The 21,966-nt window shown below is 40.1% G+C and overlaps 1 protein-coding gene across 3 annotated transcripts in view; it reads left to right on the top strand.

The window, feature by feature from the left end:
• ABCB11 (ATP binding cassette subfamily B member 11) overlaps nt 1-20,687 on the top strand; it is a 74,977-nt gene extending 54,290 nt beyond the window's left edge. For 2 of the 3 annotated variants that reach the window (XM_024756643.1, XM_024756645.1), the window contains exons 19-27: nt 3,845-3,949; nt 4,037-4,198; nt 6,417-6,620; nt 8,107-8,348; nt 11,063-11,219; nt 12,365-12,562; nt 16,879-17,085; nt 18,406-18,552; nt 19,632-20,687. In XM_024756643.1, coding sequence (XP_024612411.1) covers nt 3,845-3,949; nt 4,037-4,198; nt 6,417-6,620; nt 8,107-8,348; nt 11,063-11,219; nt 12,365-12,562; nt 16,879-17,085; nt 18,406-18,552; nt 19,632-19,832 — 1,623 coding nt within the window. In that variant the 3' untranslated portion in view covers nt 19,833-20,687. Of the gene's footprint in view, nt 1-3,844; nt 3,950-4,036; nt 4,199-6,416; nt 6,621-8,106; nt 8,349-11,062; nt 11,220-12,364; nt 12,563-16,878; nt 17,090-18,405; nt 18,553-19,631 lie in introns of all 3 variants that reach the window. The other variant, XM_024756646.1, reaches the window with a different exon arrangement.
• The last annotated feature ends 1,279 nt before the right edge of the window (nt 20,688-21,966 follow it).

Raw genomic sequence — 21,966 nt, 5'->3', positions numbered from 1 at the left:
TACCGCAAAAAAAAAAAAAAAAATCAATTCTATAGGGATGGCCTCAGCCACCGCTTCAATGTTCACACTGCCCCCTTGTGTTAAGTGAGGAAATCATCAGAAAAGTAGGAAATTGGAAACACAGGGGCCAACTCTGGTAAACTGAATTTCTGGTTATGCTGAAAATATTTTAATAATTAATTTATATTCATTAATATCTAGTAAATACCATACCCTAAACATAATAGAAATGTTCTTTTATTCACTCAATAGGTGTTTGTTGGTTATCTCCCCTAGATGAGGGACTTGGGAACACAGTGTCAGTCAGGGTGCCTTCCCTAATGCAGTTTCCAGTCTATGAGGAAGACAGACATTAAACCAAAAAATCCACTCATCAGGGCTTCCCTGGTGGCGCAGTGGTTGGGAGTCCGCCTGCCGATGCAGGGGGTACGGGTTCGTGCCCCGGTCCGAGAAGATCCCACATGTCGCGGAGCGGCTGGGCCCGTAAGCCATGGCCGCTGAGCCTGCGCGTCCGGAGCCTGTGCTCCGCAACGGGAGAGGCCACAACAGTAAGAGGCCCGCGTACCGCAAAAAAAAAAATACACTCATCATTCATCAAATATTTACACATCACTTACTGTTTGCCAGACACTGTTGCTGGTATTAGGAGGAGCAAGAAAACCAGAGCCCTCCTGCTCTCATAAAGCTGACATTCTACCAGGGATAGGCTCTGGAAATGCATTCCACTGAGCAGTGATGCAGATGTAGAGCATGTAGGGGGTGGCACTGAATCTGTTAAGACCCAAGACTATGCCCTAGATGTTCACTTTTAAAATAATTCCAGGATGCCAACTTCTTTGCTGATCATCTCTTTCTCTCTTATAAATGCAGAGTATGGAATGCATTCACTCAACTTCACCCAAACCCTGTGTATGAACTGCTTTGGGAAGAGTCCTGGGTTCCCTGCCAGGAGACTTTTTTTCTGCCCTGGGGTCACATCATGCCACTTCTCTGGGTCTCAGTTGCCTTAACTATAAAAGGAAGGATTGACAAAGATGATCTGTAAGATAACTTCCAGCTCTAGTGGTCTATGAAATGGCCAAGTCAAAAAAAATTTGATGATCCAGTTATAACCCCTGCCCTTGGTTATTGGTGGTGAGAATATTCTCTGTGATTCTTCTGGTCACAACCAGAAAATCCTAGCCTGAGCAATTCAGCTTTTCACGTAAGGACCGAAGGATCAGAGTAGCAGGATCTAGTTGGTTAAATCCAAAATCTGCTCATCGTTAAGGCTCTCACAGGGTTATATTCGCTAAGAGGATGAAGCTTTACTATTTTTCTTCTTTGATAAAGAAGGTTGTTTTTGTGTGCCTCTTAGCATAATTATCACATATTCATCAGTGGGTTCATGAGGCTTTCTTTCATCTCATAGGGTATAATCATGAGTCAGATAATAGTCTGGTTTTAATTGCACTGTTTTCATTCTGACATATCTAAAGGGCACAGTATTCACAGTTGGTACTGAGACCACAGTTTGGAACGAGGACCCAGCAAATGATTGGGCGTTAGGGGCCTGGTTGCTAATCTAGCGAAGCCTCAATGTACACGTAAAGCATAATTTCTCTGGTGCACTTTCCCTGGGTTTATTTGACTTGGAAAAGGTGCCAAGTGTTCCAAGCACTGCAGTTTGGACATAGCATGCTGGGGAAAAGCATGAACGCTGGAGTCAGCCAGCCCTGGGCTTGCCGCAGGTCTCTGCTCTGTGCTGTCTGCATGCATCTGGGCAAGTGGTTTCCCCTTGATGAGTCTTAGCTTCCTTATCTATAACATAGGGTGAGAAAATCTACCTCACTGGGTTGTTTTAAGAATCCTAATTTAAGGAAATCCTCATTTAAGTTAAAGTAGATTAAGTAACACATTTGCATCTGGTAAATAGCAAGAGTCTAGAGAACGTTCATTTTCTCCTTAAACAAACTTACCTTTACAAAATGATGTAGATGTGTGCTTGAACTACACCTAGTCTAAAAACAGAAGAACCGGGGGATGGGCAGCCCTTTGGGTTGCATTTCAGTAAGAATGTACAAAGAACTCATGCAGTAGAGTTTGTCAGCGGGGGTGGGGGTGGGGGGGGAGGTTACAGACAGCTGATGCCCAATCTTGAATTTAATATTAGCCAAACATTCTTTTTTAACCCTGAGAAGACGGGTAATATCAAGAGCCAAGAGAGCGTGCCCAGAAGAAAACCACTGCACTGGAATCTGGAAACCGGGCATTTCCTTATCTAATAATAACCACCAGCTAAATGAACTTGGATAAAGGACTTGATCTTGTGGGCTTTAGTTTCCCATCTATAAAATAAGAGTTAAACTGGCTAATATGCAGTACGATAGTCCATGATTATAATAGGTGACCTTAGAGGGGAATGAGAATTGTGGCATCACCGTGTGGGGTTTGTGGGGATTTGTATAGTGATTTTTAAAACCAAACTGAAATATATCTTTAAGTCCTTGTGTTTGTAAACTGTAAAGTAAACTTACATGAGTTATTCCATGGTGGGGTGAATGACTGTGGCATCTTTTGAACCCACTTCATTCGTTAAGAATGAATGTATTCTTCATTGCTAAGAACCATAATGGGCCCAAAAGCTCTGTCCTAGAAAGAGTACATCTCATTAATTTAGAACCCCTCCCCCTACTTTGGAATTTGTGATAATTTCAACGGGTTACTTCTGCTTTACAAAAAAGGATTTGTTAATGGAGTAGTTTGCATTGTTTACAGGAGATTTATTTGGCATATAGCAGGCATTCGGTAAATATTTGTTGAATAAATGGTTTCCTTTGAGCAACTGCTTTCTGGCATTGTTCTAGTTACTCAAATTAATGCAGAGCAATAAGTAAGGATTTATTGTGCGGCTCTCTAATAAATAGCTTTTCTGAACTCTCACAGTTCCCTCACTTAGTCTGAATTAGGAGGGTTTTGATGTACCTAAGATCTATTTCACTGTAGGGCGATGTCATTAGGATATGCAGCTATCCTTTCCATTTTCTTATTGCAACAGCGTGGGTCCCAGTCAGTTACTTGAGCATGTGCCTGTAAGTTCAGAATATACTTATGAGTATAGTTTACGACTTATTATAGACTGAAAAAAACCCACTCATAACTTCCATAGTTTCTTGAGGGGAATGTTTTCAGCTTCTGGTGATTTAGAAGCAACAATTTCAGCCTCTGATGGATGGAAGCTTTTCTGTCCTAAGACAATTCCAGTCAGTGCCTTGATAGCTAGTTGCTTTTTTGTGTGTGTGTGCCAGCTGCTTTTATAATGATGCTATTATTTGTATATATATATAAGTAACCTATAAAACTAATAATAGGCGAGGTACCTGAGTGTGAAAGCCATCTTTATTATTGGGGAAAGACATAGGTCATATTACTTTGAGTTTTGTCCCAGAATAATATTCTCAGATTCTCAAGTAACTTCCCCACTTCTTTCCTTCCTCCTTTCCTTCTTCTTTTCTTCCTTCCTTCCTTTTTTTCCTTGCCTTATTATGTAAAGAATTTGAGGCATTTCATCATATTTTTCATCTGTATCAAAGAAAAGCCAATAAAATTGCCTACATCAGGCAAAGAAACGAGACAAAAATTCTGTCAGTCATAACCACTGGGTTTCGTTCACCAGCCTTCCTTCCCCACAGAGAATTAAGTGCACATGTTCATAGTTAACTTTGGTTTAACACTAGTATGTTTAAAGTGAACTGGTTTTTAACCCAAAGCCTAAGAGAAATTTCTCTTAAACATATTTGAATTGATTTATTTTGCTATTGTTTGTTAATACTAAAGTTACTTCCTTGCTTACTGTCTTGCAAAGATTTTTTCAATTCCTGATAAAGAAGAACAAAGGTCACAGATCCATGGTGTGTGCCTGCTTTTTGTAGCAATAGGCTGTGTATCTTTTTGCACTCAATTTCTGCAGGTAAGGAATTTTATTTTTCAGTAAGCGATTTAGTTATTTTCCCCCTTTTCCTGTTAAAATATCACTAAAGACTCCTTTATGTTTCAGGGATATGCTTTTGCTAAATCCGGGGAACTCCTCACAAAAAGGCTACGTAAATTGGGTTTCAGAGCAATGTTAGGGCAAGACATTGGCTGGTTTGATGACCTCAGAAATAGCCCTGGAGCACTGACAACAAGGCTTGCTACAGATGCTTCTCAAGTTCAAGGGGTAAGCCGTGGTGGAAACCAGGCACGTAGTAACTGGAGTAGACTTTCTTTCCTTTATGTATTCCAATAATCACGTAATTCCAATAACCACGTACATATTTCCTATAAAACAGGAACTCGAGGGAGGATACCCCAGAGCTACACTTTTGCCCATTTCCAAAGTTGACAAACAGCAGCTAAAGCATACTGTCTCCTAGGTAATGCCCAGAATCAGTGTTATGGCATGAATCAAAATCTGTCAGAGTTTTGTATTTCCTCTGAGTCTAACAATTGAGAAGAACTTTCCCTCCTTTCTCAGATCGGTTTTTTTTTTTTTAAGGCCCAGAGGCTCAGATTCCACAAGACTTAATGGCACCCCCAGAGGGTGTGTGTGGAAAAAAGCCTCCTTCCACAGGGGCCTGGCTTGTAAGTTAGTCTTAGGAAAAGAAGCTGTTCTAAGCAGCCCAGCCGGGAACCTGAGGGAAAGACAGGAGATGATTGCTATCTAGAATCCTGACACATTCCAAGGGCTGTCTTTTCTGACTAAGGGAGACTAAGCTGTGGTTTCTAAACCCCAGAACCTGTAGCCTTGTTCAGGAGATTTAAACATGTGTACAAGATGAGGCTACACCTTTATAAAACCAGGCATTTGGGTTAAAGGGGTGAGAGTTCAGTTTGCCTCTCAACGCCACTGCTCACTTTCCATGAAAATCAGAAAAAGAGGAAAAAGAAAAGTTATGGTTTGCCTGTGAGGCTCTTGGAAGAAAAAACTCACTGGATTGGTAGCGCTGTACTGTATATCTCGACTTCTACCAGTTCAACCAACAATATGAACCATGATATGGAGAATTTCAAAGGAACATGGAATCCTCTTTAGAGGAAAATCCCTGTAAATTTTTCATTTTGATCATTCTACGCTTTTTCTATTGTATAAATAGAAAATGTGTTTCCCACAGTCATTGGGTCACACCGTACATATTATTTTGTAATCTTTCTTTTTTCTCCTGAAACAATGTGATGTGAGCATATTTTGGTCCTTATATACCCTTCTACAATGAATTTTTAATGAATGCTTAATTCATCATTTTAATATATCATCATTTCTTAAAGAATTCCCTGTTTAGGTCCTCCCTCCCCACATAAGCAATTTATATCATTTTGCATCAAGCTTGTGGCATACCCTTGATTATTTTTTTAGTTCTCAAAATATAATCACTGGATCAAAATGTATAATCATTTTGAAAGGTTTTAATATACATTGTCTTACTGCTTAAAGTTTTTACTAATTTTACTCTCAACATTTGAGTATTCCAGTGTCTAGTTCACCTTATTCTTGACCTTAGATTAAATAAATAAGCTATAGTCTCATCTCTTCTATTTTTGCAATCTTCAATCTGCAAGGAGCTTTTATAGGTTATTCATTATCACTAGAATTAATCTCACGCTGACTGGTCTAGCTCTGATACCCATGAAATGAGATTAGTCAATACATGAGCTCCCAAGAAGGTGTGAATAAGATGTACTTTTATTAATCCAGCCTTCAAGTGCATTGTGGGGGGGCTCTTTAATTAAAAGACCCTCCCTTTTTAAAGCATAGAACTACCATATGATCAGTAATTCCACTCCTAGGTACATATCCAAAAGAGTTGAAAGCAGTGACCAAACAGATACTTATATACCCATATTCATAGCACCATTATTCATTATGGCCAAAAGGTGAAAACAACCCAAGTTTTCATCAACAGATCAATGGATAAACAAAATATGGTATATACACACAATGGAATGTTATTCAGCTTTAAAATACATGAAATCCTGATACCTGCGGTAACATGGATGGATCTTGAAAATATTATGCTTGATAAAATAAGCTAGACACAGAGGGATAAATATTGTATGATTCCACTTATATGTGGTACCTAGAATCGGCAAAGTCATAGAGATAGAAAATAGAATAGAGGTTAACAGGCACTGGCTGGGGAGAGGGAGGAAGGGATGTTATAGTTTTTGTTAGGAATGATGAAAAAGTTTTGGGAATAAATGTGGTGATAGTTCCAATTTTGAAGGTATTTGATGCCACTGTCTTGTACATTTAGGAATGGCTAAAATGGTAAACATTATTATGTATATTTCATCAAAATAATTTTTTAAAACCTATCTGTTTGCTACAAAATAGCTTTTTCATGATATTTAGTTAGAGACTGTGTGTCTGAAATTGGTTGATCACGTTTGGTTTGCAGGCTGCCGGCTCTCAGATTGGGATGATGGTCAATTCCTTCACTAACATCACCGTGGCCATGATCATCGCCTTCTTCTTTAGCTGGAAGCTAAGCCTGGTCATAGTGTGCTTCTTCCCCTTCCTGGCTTTATCGGGAGCCATACAGACCAAAATGTTGATGGGATTTGCCACTCATGACAAGCAGGCTCTGGAGGTCACAGGACAGGTAATCTCCCAGACCCACTTTTCAGACTGCTTATGGCTGAGTGGCTGTCAGACTGCTAAGAATGAGGGGTGCAAACAGACTTAAGGAAACTGTCAGCCTACAAACATTCATGGTTAGAAACTTCCCATTAGCCTTTTTCATATATGCCTCTGATGATATGAGATTGAGCGGGTGTGGAGAAATAGTGGTGAAAACACAGAGGGTTACATGTTCAGTTTCCTGTCAAACAGTTATTTTTTATACGTCCCAGTTAGGTGTAGTATTCTCCTTTGCAAGAGAGGATAGTTCACTTTCCTCTTTATTTGGTTTTTTCAGCTTAATGGTTTCTCCAGGTCATGCCAACCACACAGAGAGGAGTTACTATCTTTTTAATGGCACATGCTTTTAACTTTCACACTTCAGGGTCTGCCTGACTTGTAGCAAATGTCTTTCCCAAAGAGAACCATGAGATATACATAGTTTAGGTCTCAAATACACTTAGGATTTAGCTATGCACTTTTTTTTTTTTTTTGCGGTACGCAGGCCTCTCACTATTGTGGCCTCTCCCGTTGTGGAGCACAGGCTCTGGACACGCAGGCTCAGTGGCCATGGCTCACGGGCCCAGCCGCTCCGCGGCATGTGGGATCTTCCCAGACCGGGGCACGAACCCGTGTCCCCTGCATCGGCAGGCAGACTCTCAACCACTGTGCCACCAGGGAAGCCCAGCTATGCACTTTTAAGAGTATGTTCTAATTAAATCTGGTTATCAGAGGTAAATGAAGATATGGTGGCATGGACAGATATCAGGGATAAAGAATCATGCACACACACATATACACACCCTCACCTTTTAACAAATTTACTCTAAACTAGGTTTTTTCTCTTTAAAGAGGGAATGTGAACATCGCCCAAGTAGGCAGAAGCCAAAAGAATTTCGTATGCCGATAGTAGGAAGTAGCCCACTTTTGTACCTTTTTTAGGATAGGACCGTAATTCAGAAACAGTGGTTATTTACCTTAGAGGAGGGATTGAAACAAATACAAATTTGTAGTATAGACTAAAAGATAAACTTCATACTCAGTTTTAATCTATCTTATATAGTATTTGGTCATAATTTTTTAAGAAATAGAATCTAATATTTTAGGTTTCTATTATTAAACAATCTTTTTCTCTCAGACACATTTAAAGATACCATTTTGAACATTTCAAATGAATTCACAAAGATAGCCTTGTGTACCGTTTTTCCCCCTCTTCTCTCTTCCTCAACAAGTAGAGGCAACAAAGCCATGTTAGGATCAAGTAGAACTTGTTTTGAACTGATTGAATGTCTCAGGGTCCAGTCAAATTGATCTCCAGCAACTTCTCTATGTTCCCAGATGATGCCCCCATCTGTGCTGTATACTGCCTTCTGTCATTTGCACCAGATCTAATCCATGTAACGGTTGAAAATGTCATGAAAGCAGTTATCTCTGCTCTTTTATTTCTAAAACTCTTTTTCATTCTTCAGATTACAAACGAAGCCCTCAGTAATATTCGCACTGTGGCTGGGATTGGAAAGGAGAGGCAGTTTATAGAAGTGTTTGAGACTGAACTGGAGAAGCCATACAAGACAGCCATCCGAAAAGCAAATGTTTATGGATTCTGCTTTGGTTTTTCCCAGTCCATTGTGTTTGTTGCTAATTCTGCTTCCTACAGATATGGAGGTTACTTAATTCCCAATGAGGGGCTCCATTTCAGCTATGTGTTCAGGTGAGGACTACCTGGCCAGAGTCATAAAAGATCAGCACTCCAGGGAGGAATGGTCTGGTTCTATCCGTTAGCTTCTGCTGCTTAAACCATCCCAAACATGGTGTCTTAAACAGCTCAGATTAATATTTCTTAAAGATCCTGTGTGCTGTCAGGGTGGTTCTTCTGGACTGGGCTGACTCAGTCAGGCTTCTGAGTGCCGTTCTTTCTCCACATGGCCTCTTAGCAGCTGAGCTTGTTTTCTTCACATTGTGCTCTCGGAGTTCCAAGTGCAACAGAAGATTGCAAGACCCAACATGCAAGCACTTGCCAACTCTGCATGCATCACATTTTCTAATATCTTCTTTGGCCAAAGAAAGTCATACGACCAAGTCCAGATTCAGAGAAAAGAGGAACGGACCCCATCTTTTGATGAGAGGATCCAATAAGTGTTTCTCCTTTACTCTCACATGGCTATCACATGGCACTGACACCTGATGGCTGTCCTACAGTTCAGTTTATCCTGACACTATTTACCTGGAGATAGCGTTGGGTCCTCCCACAGGACTGCCCCTCCCCCAACCCTCCACACCAAAGCAAGTCCAGGTCATCACCTGTGCTTCTGACCAACAAGCTGTAGACCCAAGGTTCCCATGACCTCATCCTCAGCTTTGATTAATATGCTAGAGCGGCTCACAGAACTCAGAGGAACATGTACTTACTAGATTACCAGTTTATTACAAAAGGATACAACTCAGGAACAGCTAGATGGAAGAGATGCATAGAGTGTGGTATGTGGGAAGGGCTTGGAGTTCTCATACCCTCCCCAAGGATGCCACTCTCCTCAAATCTCCACGTGTTCACCAGCCCAGAAGCTCTCTGCACCCTGTCTTTTGGGTTTTTATGGAGACTCCATCACGTAGACCTGACTAATTAAATCATTGACCATTGTCGATTGAACTCAATCTCCAGCCTCTCCCCTCCCCTGAGGTTGGGGAAGGGACTGAAGTTCCACCCCTCTAATTGCATGGTTGGCTCTCCAGGCAACCAGGCCCCATCCTTAGGTTATCTAGAGTTTTTACCAAAGTCACTTCATTAACAAAAGACACCTCGGTCCTCTCAAAACTTGGGAAATTCCAAGGGTTTAGGAGTCTGTGCCAGGAACTGACAAAAGACCAATATAGTTTTCTTATCATAAGTCACAATATCACAGAGGAATAAAAAAAATCATATTGCAAAAGGGTGTGTACAGAGTAATAGGACAAATTAAGCATTTTCACAATCTACCATACTGGTTAATGCTGAGAAAATCTAAAGTCCTTGAATAAGATGGTTCCTAGAACTACCTTATTTGAGCTCTACTTCTTGTAAAGAAGGCACATGTCTAGCTGACTCTTCCTAGGTAGAGACAGCAAAGACTAGTCAGGGGAATTTTGTTCTTTTGTTTATAGCTGGAGTCTGCTCTTCTAATAAGTTTAGCTTTGAGTCCAGTTTCTCACATTTCCAGACACCTAAGTGTGTCAAGGTACCAAGGGACTGGGTGCACATGCATATGGGTGTGGCGTGATAGGGCAGGGAACCTTGAAAAATGCGGGGGAGACGGTCTGAGAAAGCCTTGGAGGGCATTAGGAAAATCAGCGCTAAAAGAAATCTCTTCTCCAGCCACGAGTTCTGTCTGCTCGCCCTCTATCTTCTTCTAGAAATATAGAAGAAATTCTTTTCTCCTGCCCCACTATGCCCACCTCAACCAGGAAAGTCTCCTTTCTAAATTTTTACATATGTAGAGCTACTAACCCCAAATCAGAAATCACAAACTCTTGACTTGTTTAGTTTATGTAAGACTTTTGAATAATTATTTGCCAACGTGTAAAAATTGGGACACTGCAGAAAGCTCCCAATTTCTGGCTTCTCTTTAAAAAATGAAAGATGACCTTCCATCATTTCCTATTTTATTCCGGGTGCTTGTCATAGCTTTAAGTTTTGGACTGGGCTCCTAGAGATGTCTGGCTTTGCCAGTCTGGCCTAAAACAATTTCTGCTTATGAACTGAGCAGTAAAACACACAGAGACACCCCACACCACCCCACCCGCACTGAGGCAGGCCCCATGGTGCATTGCAGTGCAGGTGGACAACTTCGGGGGGCGCCCCTCGCAGCATGGTCTATAGAGCAAAAGGGCTACCCCTTATCATGTTTATCATTCATTTATTTATTCACTTATTTGCTCGTTAATTATGCACACATTGAGGCTGGGACAAGTAGAAGGATACAGGCAATTGCATCATGTTGTCTGAAGCATGAATCACATGCTTGCTTGGTACAGAATTGATGCTTATATCGCCAATAATTGTCTTTTACACATTAATCATAGATTCATAGAATGTTAACATTGTAAAAATGCAACCCAATCCAGTGATCTTTCAACCTCCCTCTTCTTTTTTTTTTTTTTTTTTTAAGAAGTCTTTTTTCCTCAAACAAATTTTTTTAAAAAATGCTGTTGTAGTTGAAGCAGGGTTTGGAGATCTGAGCCCCCTTTGTTCAATCCTCCCCTCACCCTTTCTTCTTAGAACACAATTTGAAAAAGGCTAATCTCTCCAATCTCCCATTCCCAGACAAGTCTAAAGAGACCTGCTCAAGGCTGCTCAGTCCTTTCCAGGGCTAGACCCCCAAACTCCTGCCTCTTAGGCCATGACACCAACCACACCGCGCCCTTTCTACCTGGGTGTCTGTCCAACTACAGGGTGATCTCTTCAGTTGTACTGAGTGCGACAGCTCTTGGGAGAGCCTTCTCTTATACCCCAAGTTATGCCAAAGCTAAAATCTCAGCCGCACGCTTTTTCCAACTGCTGGACCGACAACCCGCAATCAAGGTGTATAGTAGTGCGGGTGAAAGATGGGTAAGTATAGAGGGGTAAGAGGGTAGTGGGGGAGGCTTGTGCTTCTGTGTGTGTGCAGAGCAGCCATTGGGGCTGGTTATTCAAGACCACTTATCTTCTAAATTCTGCAGTGTTTGGGTGAACTCATATGCCCTTGGAATGGACAGACAGTAGATTTACAAATGTAAAGGAATGAAGTACCTTAGCATTAAAAGTTCTTCATAAAGCTGGAACTTGAATAAGGCAATGATATCCAGTGAATACTTGTTTTATAGTACACAGGTACTATAAAACACACTTAGTTCCGGAATGAATGAAGCTACGTGTCTTTTGAGACCTACCCAACCACCAGGATTTCTACTGATATCCTGGTACGGAATGTAGAAAAACCAGTTTCTCCTGTCCAATAATGCTGATTTAATTCATGTTTATCTGTGTTCCACATGAGTTCATGTGGACTCCCAGAAAATTATTTTGATCTCAATGAAATATCACTTTTTCTAATTGATAGTCCCTACAGGTGTTTTTTAATCTTCCCTGCCTAATTTTTAATATCCCAGTATGTTCAAGAGAGCCAAAAACCCCTAAACCCCAGTAAAGTCAACTAAATTCAGAAATCTTTTAAAATTGGTCAAATGCCCTATTTCTCCTTCAGCTCAATAAAAGGTAAGTCTCTGTGTGGTTTATTAAATGTCTATCCATTTCTAGAGTTTACACGTCAGAGAGTACAACTCAAGGTATTTCACCTTTGCAATTCAGGGCTCAAGTAACTTTCTGTGTAAGTCATTTCAAGTGTAATGCTATTATTTTAAATCTCTGGGGGAACAGAGCTGTAGGAATTTGCACAGTTACTGGCTTCTGTGATGTAATCATATCCTCTATTTTCTTCCATGCAGAATGTCAAAGAATGGGTGACAAGGAAATCCCCTTAGGTTAGAATGGGAATAAGAGATCAAATATCTTTAAATTCAATGCTCAAGCCTCCTTTTATTCTACATCTGCTGGAATAGAATGCCATTTCATTAAGTTGCTGTCTTTGTACTTTGCACTTCAGCAGCTTGGTGTTGAAGGTATCTTAAGCAAGGATTTAAAACTCAGGCTTATGTGCATTTTCAATAGTCTAGATTCTAGTAGAGCATATATAATTCTAATCTTCCCGTCCACAGGACAACTTCCAGGGGCAGATTGACTTTGTTGACTGTAAATTTACATATCCTTCCCGACCTGATATACAAGTTCTGAATGGTCTCTCAGTGTCTGTTGGTCCAGGGCAAACCCTGGCATTTGTTGGAAGCAGTGGATGTGGTAAAAGCACCAGTATTCAGCTGTTGGAACGTTTCTATGATCCTGACCAAGGGAAGGTGGTAAGCAATGCAAAATTCTCAATGCATTTGAGTATCTCCAACCCCTAAAAGTCATCTTCAAGGTTGTGTCTTGCCAGACTCATTCCAAAGCGCTTGCCTTGGACAGTATTTTCCAGTTCCAGTCATTTGCTGGTTGACCTGATTCTACCTCACAATTTCTAACATTATAGTCTTCCCAGTTCCAGATGGTCTGCTGCCCAGTTAGGCAAAGAAAACTGCAAAGCTGGAGATGAGTGTACTTAACAGAAGCATTCGCTTACCTGTAAATGGGGCAGAAAGTGCAGACTAATCAGGAAACTAATGACTGGGAATGGAAAAAGTGGGGGTGATAAGAAACACAATGATAAATGAGTAAGAAAGGGAATTTAGTATGAAAAATCCGAGACAATCCTGGTTCAGGAAGCTAAAGCCTAAATAATATGAGGACCTCACATTGGTAGTCATATGCCATAAATCTTTGGTTAGGATGTTTGAAAAATTGGTGGTTTGCTTTGTTGCTTATTTTCCACAGAATTTCTTCCTCTTTTCTCTTCTTTTCTTTTTCCTTTCTATTTTTTCCAAATAATATATGCAAAGGAGCACAAAGTAGAATAAGAAAGATTTGTTAAAAAAGCCAAAACAAAACCAACCCCTTATTCCACCCTTTCCACCCCCCATTCTCCATTTTCCTGCTCAAAGGCAACTATCTTTAACCACTTTATGTTTTTAGATCTCCCAATGATTACCTCAAAGTCCCTAAATAATATGCTTATGCTGCTGTTTCACGATTTAACGAATTTAGACCCTCTGTTGATTTATTCTCAAGAGATGGAAATTTAGCTTACCCTCACTTCTCCCCCTCCCTTTACCCACCTCCTCCCAATATGGTTACATTACTTTTAAAAGTTCTTTTATTTGTAAATTTAATCAATACAATTCTGTTTCTTTTCCATCACCTATAGATAACATCTCTTGAATTCTCATTTTCTAAGATGAGAATATTAGCAATTCTACCTCTATTTTCACCTCTTCCTCCCTCTTTTTACCTCTCAAGTCCTAATAACTATACTTTTATATTATCTTTTTTTTCTTTAATTGGAGTATAATTGCTTTACAATGTTGTGTTAGTTTCTGCTGTACAGTGAAGTGAATCAGCTGTATGTATACATATATCCCCTACCTCTCGGACCTCCCTCCCTCCCCCTGCCCCACCCCAACCCCCCATCTGGGTCGTCACAGAGCACCAAGCTGAGCTCCCTGTGCTATACAGCAGGTTCCCACTAGCTATCCGTTTTACACATGGTAGTGTATTTATGTCAAACCTAATCTCCCAATTTGTCCCACCCTCCCCTTCCCCCACTGTGTCCACATGTGTCTGTTCTCTATATCTATGTCTCTATTCCTGCCCTACAAATATGTTCACTATTTTTCTAGATTCTACATATATGCGTTGATATACGATATTTGTTTCTCTCTTTCTGCCTTACTTTACTCTGTATGACAGACTCTAGGTCCATCCACATCTCTACAAATCACCCAGTTTCATTCCTTCTTATGGCTGAGTAATATTCCATTGTATATATGTACCACATTTAAAATATATATATAAAATGCTTACCTTTTGTTTATAACATTTATTATCTTTCACGCTTTTCCTCTAGGTTGATTCTAAAAGTTGAAAATCTATTAACAACTTTTATTATGGCTAAGTAAATATTGTTCATCTCATAGTTAAGTAGTGAGGTACATTAGCATTACATTTTTCTTTCTTGATTGTTTTTCTGAAAGACTTTCTTTTTTCTTGCATTCTCTGCCTTTATAAAATCTTTAGTTTCTTCCAATGTCTCTCTCCTGATACCTATTCAGAGGAACCTGCTTCTTTCCCTTATTTCTGCCACTGCCTGGACTAATTACATCCTACACCTGCTGAACAACTGTCAGCCTATGAGTTTCCTGCAGTATCTTTTGCATTAGATCCATTATTTCCTAGTTCCCATATCTTTCTCTTTCTTCGGTTTTCCGTCTCATTTTGTTGGAGTGCATCTGCAAGTAGTTTTCTAAGAAATGATTCAGAGGTGTGGGTCTGATTGATTATTTAATCCTTCTTTTTTGAAAAAGGACTTTCTGATATCCCTGAATAGTATAATCTTCATTGCAATGAGGATAGATAACATGATGAGAAATGCTGAAAGAAACTTGAAAGAGGCAACTAAAGTTTCCCTTGCATAAAGCAAAACAAGAAAGCAAGCAAACACATAGTGGTAAAATCCAGGAAGTTATGAAAATAAGGAGTAAGAGTTGATTATCTGTAGTTTATAATTACTTTTATTAATTTTAGGTATAGAGATTTTAATTTGTTTGAAAGTATTTGGTGATTGATGAATCTAGAAAGTACGTTGCGCTGGGAGTCTGATCTCTACAAAGGAGAGGATCCAGTTTCCCCAAATGTCAGATCTTTCATGTCTATCACCCAGGTAGACTGTGAACTACATGACATGCAGGGACCTGAATCCTTCATGTTTGACTTCTTCAACATTAACATGTATATTAAGTATATTTCTCTGAATGTACTCAGTGAATGTTCTGGTCACAGGTAGAAAGCAATGCCCATGAAGAAATCAGTATGATTCCTTGCATTTCATAGACACAATATATTTTGTTACATCATCGTAAAATGTTTCTACAAACATTTTTCAGTAGGAAAAATACCACCGTTAATGCAATTTTTTAAAATCCTCTTTGCTTTTAAGGAAGATAACAAACGCAAACATTCAACGTTTTCAATGTTTAATTGGGTACCTGTGATGTGCCCAGCACTGCGTTAGGCCCTGTGAGAAATTCTAACGAGCATGAAGCATGTCTTATGTCTTCTAGGAGCTTACAATACTAGCATATAGACAACAATTAGCAAACAGCTCCAGTAGTTAATTGTTAAATCGTGCTTTGCAGTCTATAAGTACTATGGAAAACGCATAGAGGAAGATGAGCGAGGGCTAATTGTTGAAGAATGCCTTATATTTTTTCTAGTAGTGTTTGTTTTTTACACTGTGAAAAAATTATCTAAAACATCATATATTTACACCATTTAATATAATCTTTTTCTGAAATCATGGGGCCAAATACTTTACAGTATTACAGTATGTGAGACATATTGTACCTTTACTATTCTAAGCCTGTTAAGTGAAAGAGCTCAAATGGTAGACATATGAGTTCCTGTAATTAACTGCCTAGATAGATCATGAGTTCTTAAAAAACAGAGATTTTTTCTTTCTTTATTATTGTTTTAACATTTTTATTGGAGTATAATTGCTTTACAATGTTGTGTTAGTTTCTGCTTCATAACAAAGTCAATCAGCTATATGTATACATATATCCCCATATCTCCTCCCTCTTGCGTCTCCCTCCCACCCTCCCTATCCCATCCCTCTAGGTGGTCACAAAGCACCGAGCTGATCTCCCTGTGCTATGTGGCTGCTTCCCACTAGCTATCTGTTTCACATTTCGTAGTGTATATAAGTTCATGCCACTCTCTCACTTCATCCCAGCTTACCCTTCCCACTCCCCGTGTCCTCAAGTCCATTCTCTACATCTGTGTCTTTATTCCTGTCCTGCCCCTAAGTTCTTCAGAACCACTTTTTTTTTTTTTTTTAGATTCCATATATATGTGTTAGCATATGGTATTAGTTTTTCTCTTTCTGACTTACTTCACTCTGTATGACAGACTCTAGGTCCTTCCACCTCACTACAAATTATTTTTTCTTTATATAGCATACAAAAGACTGTCTAGGATGGTGCCTTTGTGGCAGGTAATTCAATATATGTTTGTTGGTTGACTACGTAAATAAATGTACTCCTTTCTTACTGGGGTCTGTTATCTCAATTATTCAGAGGTTAGTATCAGCGAAATCAAGGAAACAGGTTCGATTCTTACATTGTCCAACAGCTTTACATAGGAAACCCCATTTCATAACCCATGGAGTCTCAAAATTGAGCAATTCTGTGTACTTGGAGAGGATGTGCTGCACCAAAGGATAAGGGGAAGTTGTTGTTTTTTTTTAACTAGATACTGTCTGGAGTGCCTTTCCTGTTTGTATAATGCTACCCGTAGAACTAGAATTTGGGAAACAAACAACCATGTCTGATCACAACTTTGACACCACTTCTGGCAGACACCACCTCCAGAGGTCAAAGGCAACATAATTTATTTGCAAGAATCCTTAGATTGTTGTCTGTTAAGCAAAGCAAATATCTTGCATAACACTAACTCTAGGATACAAACTTTCCTCACTGCTGGAATTCTAAAACTCAGTGCCCTGGTTGTCACCTCTATTTGGCAGATGATAGATGGGCATGACAGCAAAAATGTAAACGTCCAGTTTCTCCGCTCGAAGATTGGAATCGTTTCCCAGGAACCAGTGTTGTTTGCCTGTAGCATAGTGGACAATATCAAGTATGGAGACAACACCAAAGAAATCCCCACGGAAAAAGTCATAGAAGCCGCAAAGCAGGCTCAGCTGCATGACTTTGTCATGTCCCTTCCAGAGGTGGGTACCAAGTCAGAGTCATTCCCTGTGGCAGACAGGGAGGAAGAGAGGTAGAATGACTAAAAAGTATTATGACTGTGGCTCACGGAGAAGGTCAAAGGCAACACAACTTATTTCCCAGTGCCCCGAGATCGTCTCCGTCTTTTACGCAAAATGAATGTCCTTCATCAACATTATCTTTAGTTTTGGAAAGTAGTATATTATCCAACGCAAAGGATGCTCTATTACTTGTTGTAAGTGAAGCAGTACCGCATTGAGCATCAGCTTAGCATAACGGAAAAACATCCTGAGATTTGGAACAGACATTGATTTGAATCCAAGCTTGGCCACTTTCTAGTGTAAAGTTACTTCTGTAACAATTACTTTTCTGAGACTCAGTCGTCTACAAAATGCAAAAAGTAACAGAATGAGAGAGCATACATAATAGCCTCAGAAAGAAAGCTGCTGCTGTTACTATTATCATCCTGATCATTTCATTACTTGGCAGCAACTCCTGTGCGTGGTGAGTAAGTTGCATTTGCCTTGGAGTTCCTCACTTTCCCAGAGCCAAGTTTGAATGTAGTGTGATATTGACTCTGCATTTTTCCATCCACCAAGGGTCTTTCTTGGTGGTTGATCACTAAGAAAATTAAGACATGGAAACTGAAAAATAGTAATCGGGAGAAAATGATTTCTGTAAACATTAAATGATAAGCTGGCTAGAATAGTTAGTATGGTACCTGATGCATAGTAAATACTCTGTGAATGTAACTGTTTTTTACGTAGGCGTCAGGTAGGGATTTTCCTTCATAATTTCATCTAAAACAACAAATATGTTAACTAGTTATGAAGCTCACAGAAATTTAAATAATTTGTTCATGATCACAGAGCTGGTATGCAGCAAGGGTAAAGATTGAAAGTTAGGCTTGTGTTCCAGAATGAGGCTACCTCAACAAGGGAATGGACCAGGAGATCTCTTGAAGGCCCTTATATGCCTAGGATCATTCTGTCTTGGAAAGATATTCCAGACAGCAGTTGGGAAATCAGGGAATCTTAAATCAGGGAGGATCTCATACGCAAGGAGAAAGAGATCAAAAATACAAACCTAAAAGAAATGCAGAGAAAGGGATACAAAGTCCCCATGTTTCCCAACATGAAAAGTCATAAAACGCCATATTTTTTTAATATGCCTAAATGGATTTGACATCCTTTATACAAATTATTCCCAATTTCAAAAAAAACAAATTGTTTAAATCCTCAGAGGGGTCATTGATGTGGGCTCCCTACAGCACAGGAACAATGGCTGTTTCTGGTTCTCAAACTTACCATATTTTTTTCCAGAAATATGAAACTAATGTTGGGTCCCAGGGGTCTCAACTCTCTCGAGGGGAAAAACAACGCATTGCTATTGCTCGGGCCATCATACGAGATCCTAAAATCTTGCTACTAGATGAAGCTACTTCTGCCTTGGACACAGAAAGTGAAAAGGTAGGTACTGACTTTCTAAAGTCTTAGATCATTATAAATGAGTTTTTTGCTGTAATATTTGTCCTTATAAAATGGCAGTATTGTTAATTTTCTGATTCATTAGTAGTAGAAATTACCACTCCTTTGTAGCGCCCAAAGACAATAGTCTAGAGAAAGTGACTTGAAATAGGATTGCTTCAAATAAAAAAATTTTTTTCACTTTAAAATAAGAATTGTTTTCAAGATTGTTTAGGCTAGGTGACACTTTTTTCATGGGCAAATAATGAGCTTTCTTAAATAAAATAAAATAATCCAGGCCATCTGATAGGCATTTCATATTTTATAGTTCTAAAGTTCCATGGCAGAGCAGGTGGGAAGCATACAACACAAAGTTAGAGGCGGTATCTGATGTGCAGTTTGCATGAAAGGAAATGTAATTGGGCGAAACACAATTATGAAATTTACCATTTAGAATTAACTCCCTAAAAGTCAGGATTCTGTTTTGGAGAGAGCTAAAATGTCCTCAATGAGGAACAGTATCAGGAGTGACCTTTTTTTTTTTTTCCTGCGGTACGCGGGCCTCTCACTGCTGTGGCCTCTCCCGTTGCGGAGCACAGGCTCCAGACGCGCAGGCTCAGCGGCCATGGCTCAGGCCATGGCTCACGGGCCCAGCCGCTCCGCGGCATGTGGGATCTTCCAGGACCGGGGCACAAACCCGTGTCCCCTGCATCGGCAGGCGGACTCTCAACCACTGCGCCACCAGGGAAGCCCAGGAGTGACCATTTAACTGTTACCTTACATTGTTTCCTTGGTTTCATTTTAGCAATCTAGACCCTCAAGTATTGTAAAATTACTTTGTGATCTTGTAGTTTGGTTCATTCTGGCTTCACTGAAATTTTTCAGCTTGTAGACTGCAATTTAAGTCACTGATGCATTGCATTCAGCAAATATTTATTTAATCCTCTCTCTCCTGTCAAGCCTTTGGGTTTAACCCCCGAATATAGAGATGTTAATCAAGTGGTATGAAACAGAACTCTCACGATGGTGGGCCAGGGAACAAGCATGCGTCTTTGCATCAACTTTCCATCTTCCCTTTGCAGACGGTGCAGGTCGCCTTGGACAAAGCCAGAGAAGGTCGGACCTGCATTGTCATTGCCCATCGTTTGTCCACCATCCGGAACTCGGATATCATTGCTGTCATGTCACAGGGGATAGTGATTGAAAAGGGGACCCATGAAGAACTGATGGCCCAGAAAGGAGCCTACTACAAACTAGTCACCACAGGAGCCCCCATCAGTTGACCTGACTTGAGAACTTCATGCACAGTTGGTGCACCAATTACAGAAGTGCTGTGGGTTTTTTTTTTTGTTTGTTTTTCTTTAAGCAGAAATAATGATATTTTACTTTTACAGACGTGGTCATACATTGGCATCCGAGCTAATTTCTAATGACTTTCAATAGTAATTTAGTTTTAAATGTCTGTATATAGAAAATGAAAGAAACTAGGGTCAGTGGCAGTGAGAATCCAGTGTCAAGCAGCTGCTCAGCCATCACCCAGTGCTTTCTCCATGCAGGAGCCAGTCCCAGTTACTACGTGGGTATTAGCAAGATTTGGAAGAAATGAGGCTTTGAATTTCTCAGGGACAGAGAACCATCCTTTGCATTTTTGAACCCTCAGTGTACACAAAGCCTGGTTGAGAATAGGCACTCAACAAATGTTTACTGAGCTGGGCCAAGATCATATGGAGAAGAACAGAAGGACTGAAGACCAACTGTATTTTCTGACTGAAGTTTTCTTGCATGTGTGAAAGCAGATTCATTTATGTCTAAGGATGAAGATGGGGAAAGGAGGGCTTTGATACTCTGGATGCTCTCAGGCTGAAAGGGGCAGAAAAAGGCAAGTATTAGCAGGAGCTTACCAGTCAGGGATGTTGATTTACAGATTCAAGGTGTAGTATGTGGGTGGTGAAGTCCCCATTTACTGGACTAGATTCTGCCGGTGTGCCTGGAGCAGGGGGCTCTATCCCAAGCCTTGTCCCCCTCCACATTGGTTGCTGTCCTTTGTTTCTTCAAATCCCAGCGTGAAATGAAAATAGTGAATTTTACCTTGTATGAGTGTTTTCTTCCTATGGCCAACAAATGAAATTCTGCCTACAAATTAAGACTGAGCTATTGTTTATTGAGGTATATTATTTGTTTCTGGTCCAGTGTTTCCTGGTAAATAACCACACAGGTGGTTTAACAGGTTAACTAGTTAGGTCAGGAGCATTGATGGTTGCAAGGTCAGGGAGGGAGAGGGTGGAGGACAGCATTCTAGTTAAGTTATGACAAATGGCAGTGACAAGTAAGTTGCAGAATAAAAATGCCATGAGAAGGAATTAAGCTTTGCAGTAAGCATGTGCTCATCTTGTAATATTGAAGAAAGAAGACCAAAATCTGTTTAAGTTTGCATTTCAAAGAGGAGGAACATAAGCTCTGTGCTGGGAGGCTGCCAGTTTCCTGGAATAGAATGTGTGGGGTGAGAAAAACGGATGATTAAGAGTTATTTTTTAGGGGTTTCCCTGGTGGCGCAGTGGTTAAGAATCTGCCTGCCAATGCAGGGGACGTGGGTTCAAGCCCTGGTCCGGGAAGATCCCACATGCCACGGAGCAGCTAAGCCCATGAGCCACAACTATTCAGCCTGTGCTCTAGAGCCCACGAGCCACAACTACTGAGCCCATGTGCCACAACTACTGAAGCCCGTGCACTGCAACGAAGAGTGGCCCCCACTCGCTGCAACTAGAGAAAGCCCACAGGCAGAAACGAAGACCCAACGCAGTCAAAAATAAATAAATTAAATTAATAAAAATTTTAAAGAAAGAGTTATTTTTTAAATAAGGTCCTTGGAAGTTATTGATGAGAGGGAAAATGTTGACTGGAGAAGGCTTGAAATGATTTGGGAAAAACATTGAATTACAACTTCAAAAATATAGAATGAAGTTGCAAGTTTATTTTGCAACACCAGGAGTTCCAATGTCTTCATTTTTGTTCCGTATCCTATATCACTCACAAAGTTTTGGTTTCTACAGTTTTATATTATTGTTTCTCAGGTGATGGAGGGACTTGCTTAATCTGTTGTGTCTGACACTTGTCTCGTCTTTCTGTAATTTCTAATGCTTTCAGGATGGGTTCTGCTGTGATCAAACTCTCCCTGTTACCCCAGTTAATAAAAGTTTACAGAAGAAAAAAATAGAAGGATTGGAAGATGAAGTTGGGGAAATTTCCCTGAGGGTAGGACAGAAAGAGATGAAGAGTTAGAAAATAAAATTTAGAGGAACAATTCAGGAGATGCAATAATTAGCTAACAGCAGTTCCAGAAAGACAGTGTAGAGAAAACTGAGGGGAAAAATGATTAAATAGTCCAAGAATATGTCCTATAATTGAAGGATGTGAATT

This window comes from Neophocaena asiaeorientalis, unplaced genomic scaffold (assembly GCF_003031525.2).
Source record: "Neophocaena asiaeorientalis asiaeorientalis breed wild unplaced genomic scaffold, Neophocaena_asiaeorientalis_V1.1 scaffold6, whole genome shotgun sequence".
Classification (NCBI taxonomy): domain Eukaryota; kingdom Metazoa; phylum Chordata; class Mammalia; order Artiodactyla; family Phocoenidae; genus Neophocaena; species Neophocaena asiaeorientalis.
Note: the sequence above shows the minus strand (reverse complement) of the source record. Positions and strands in the feature narration are given on the sequence as shown.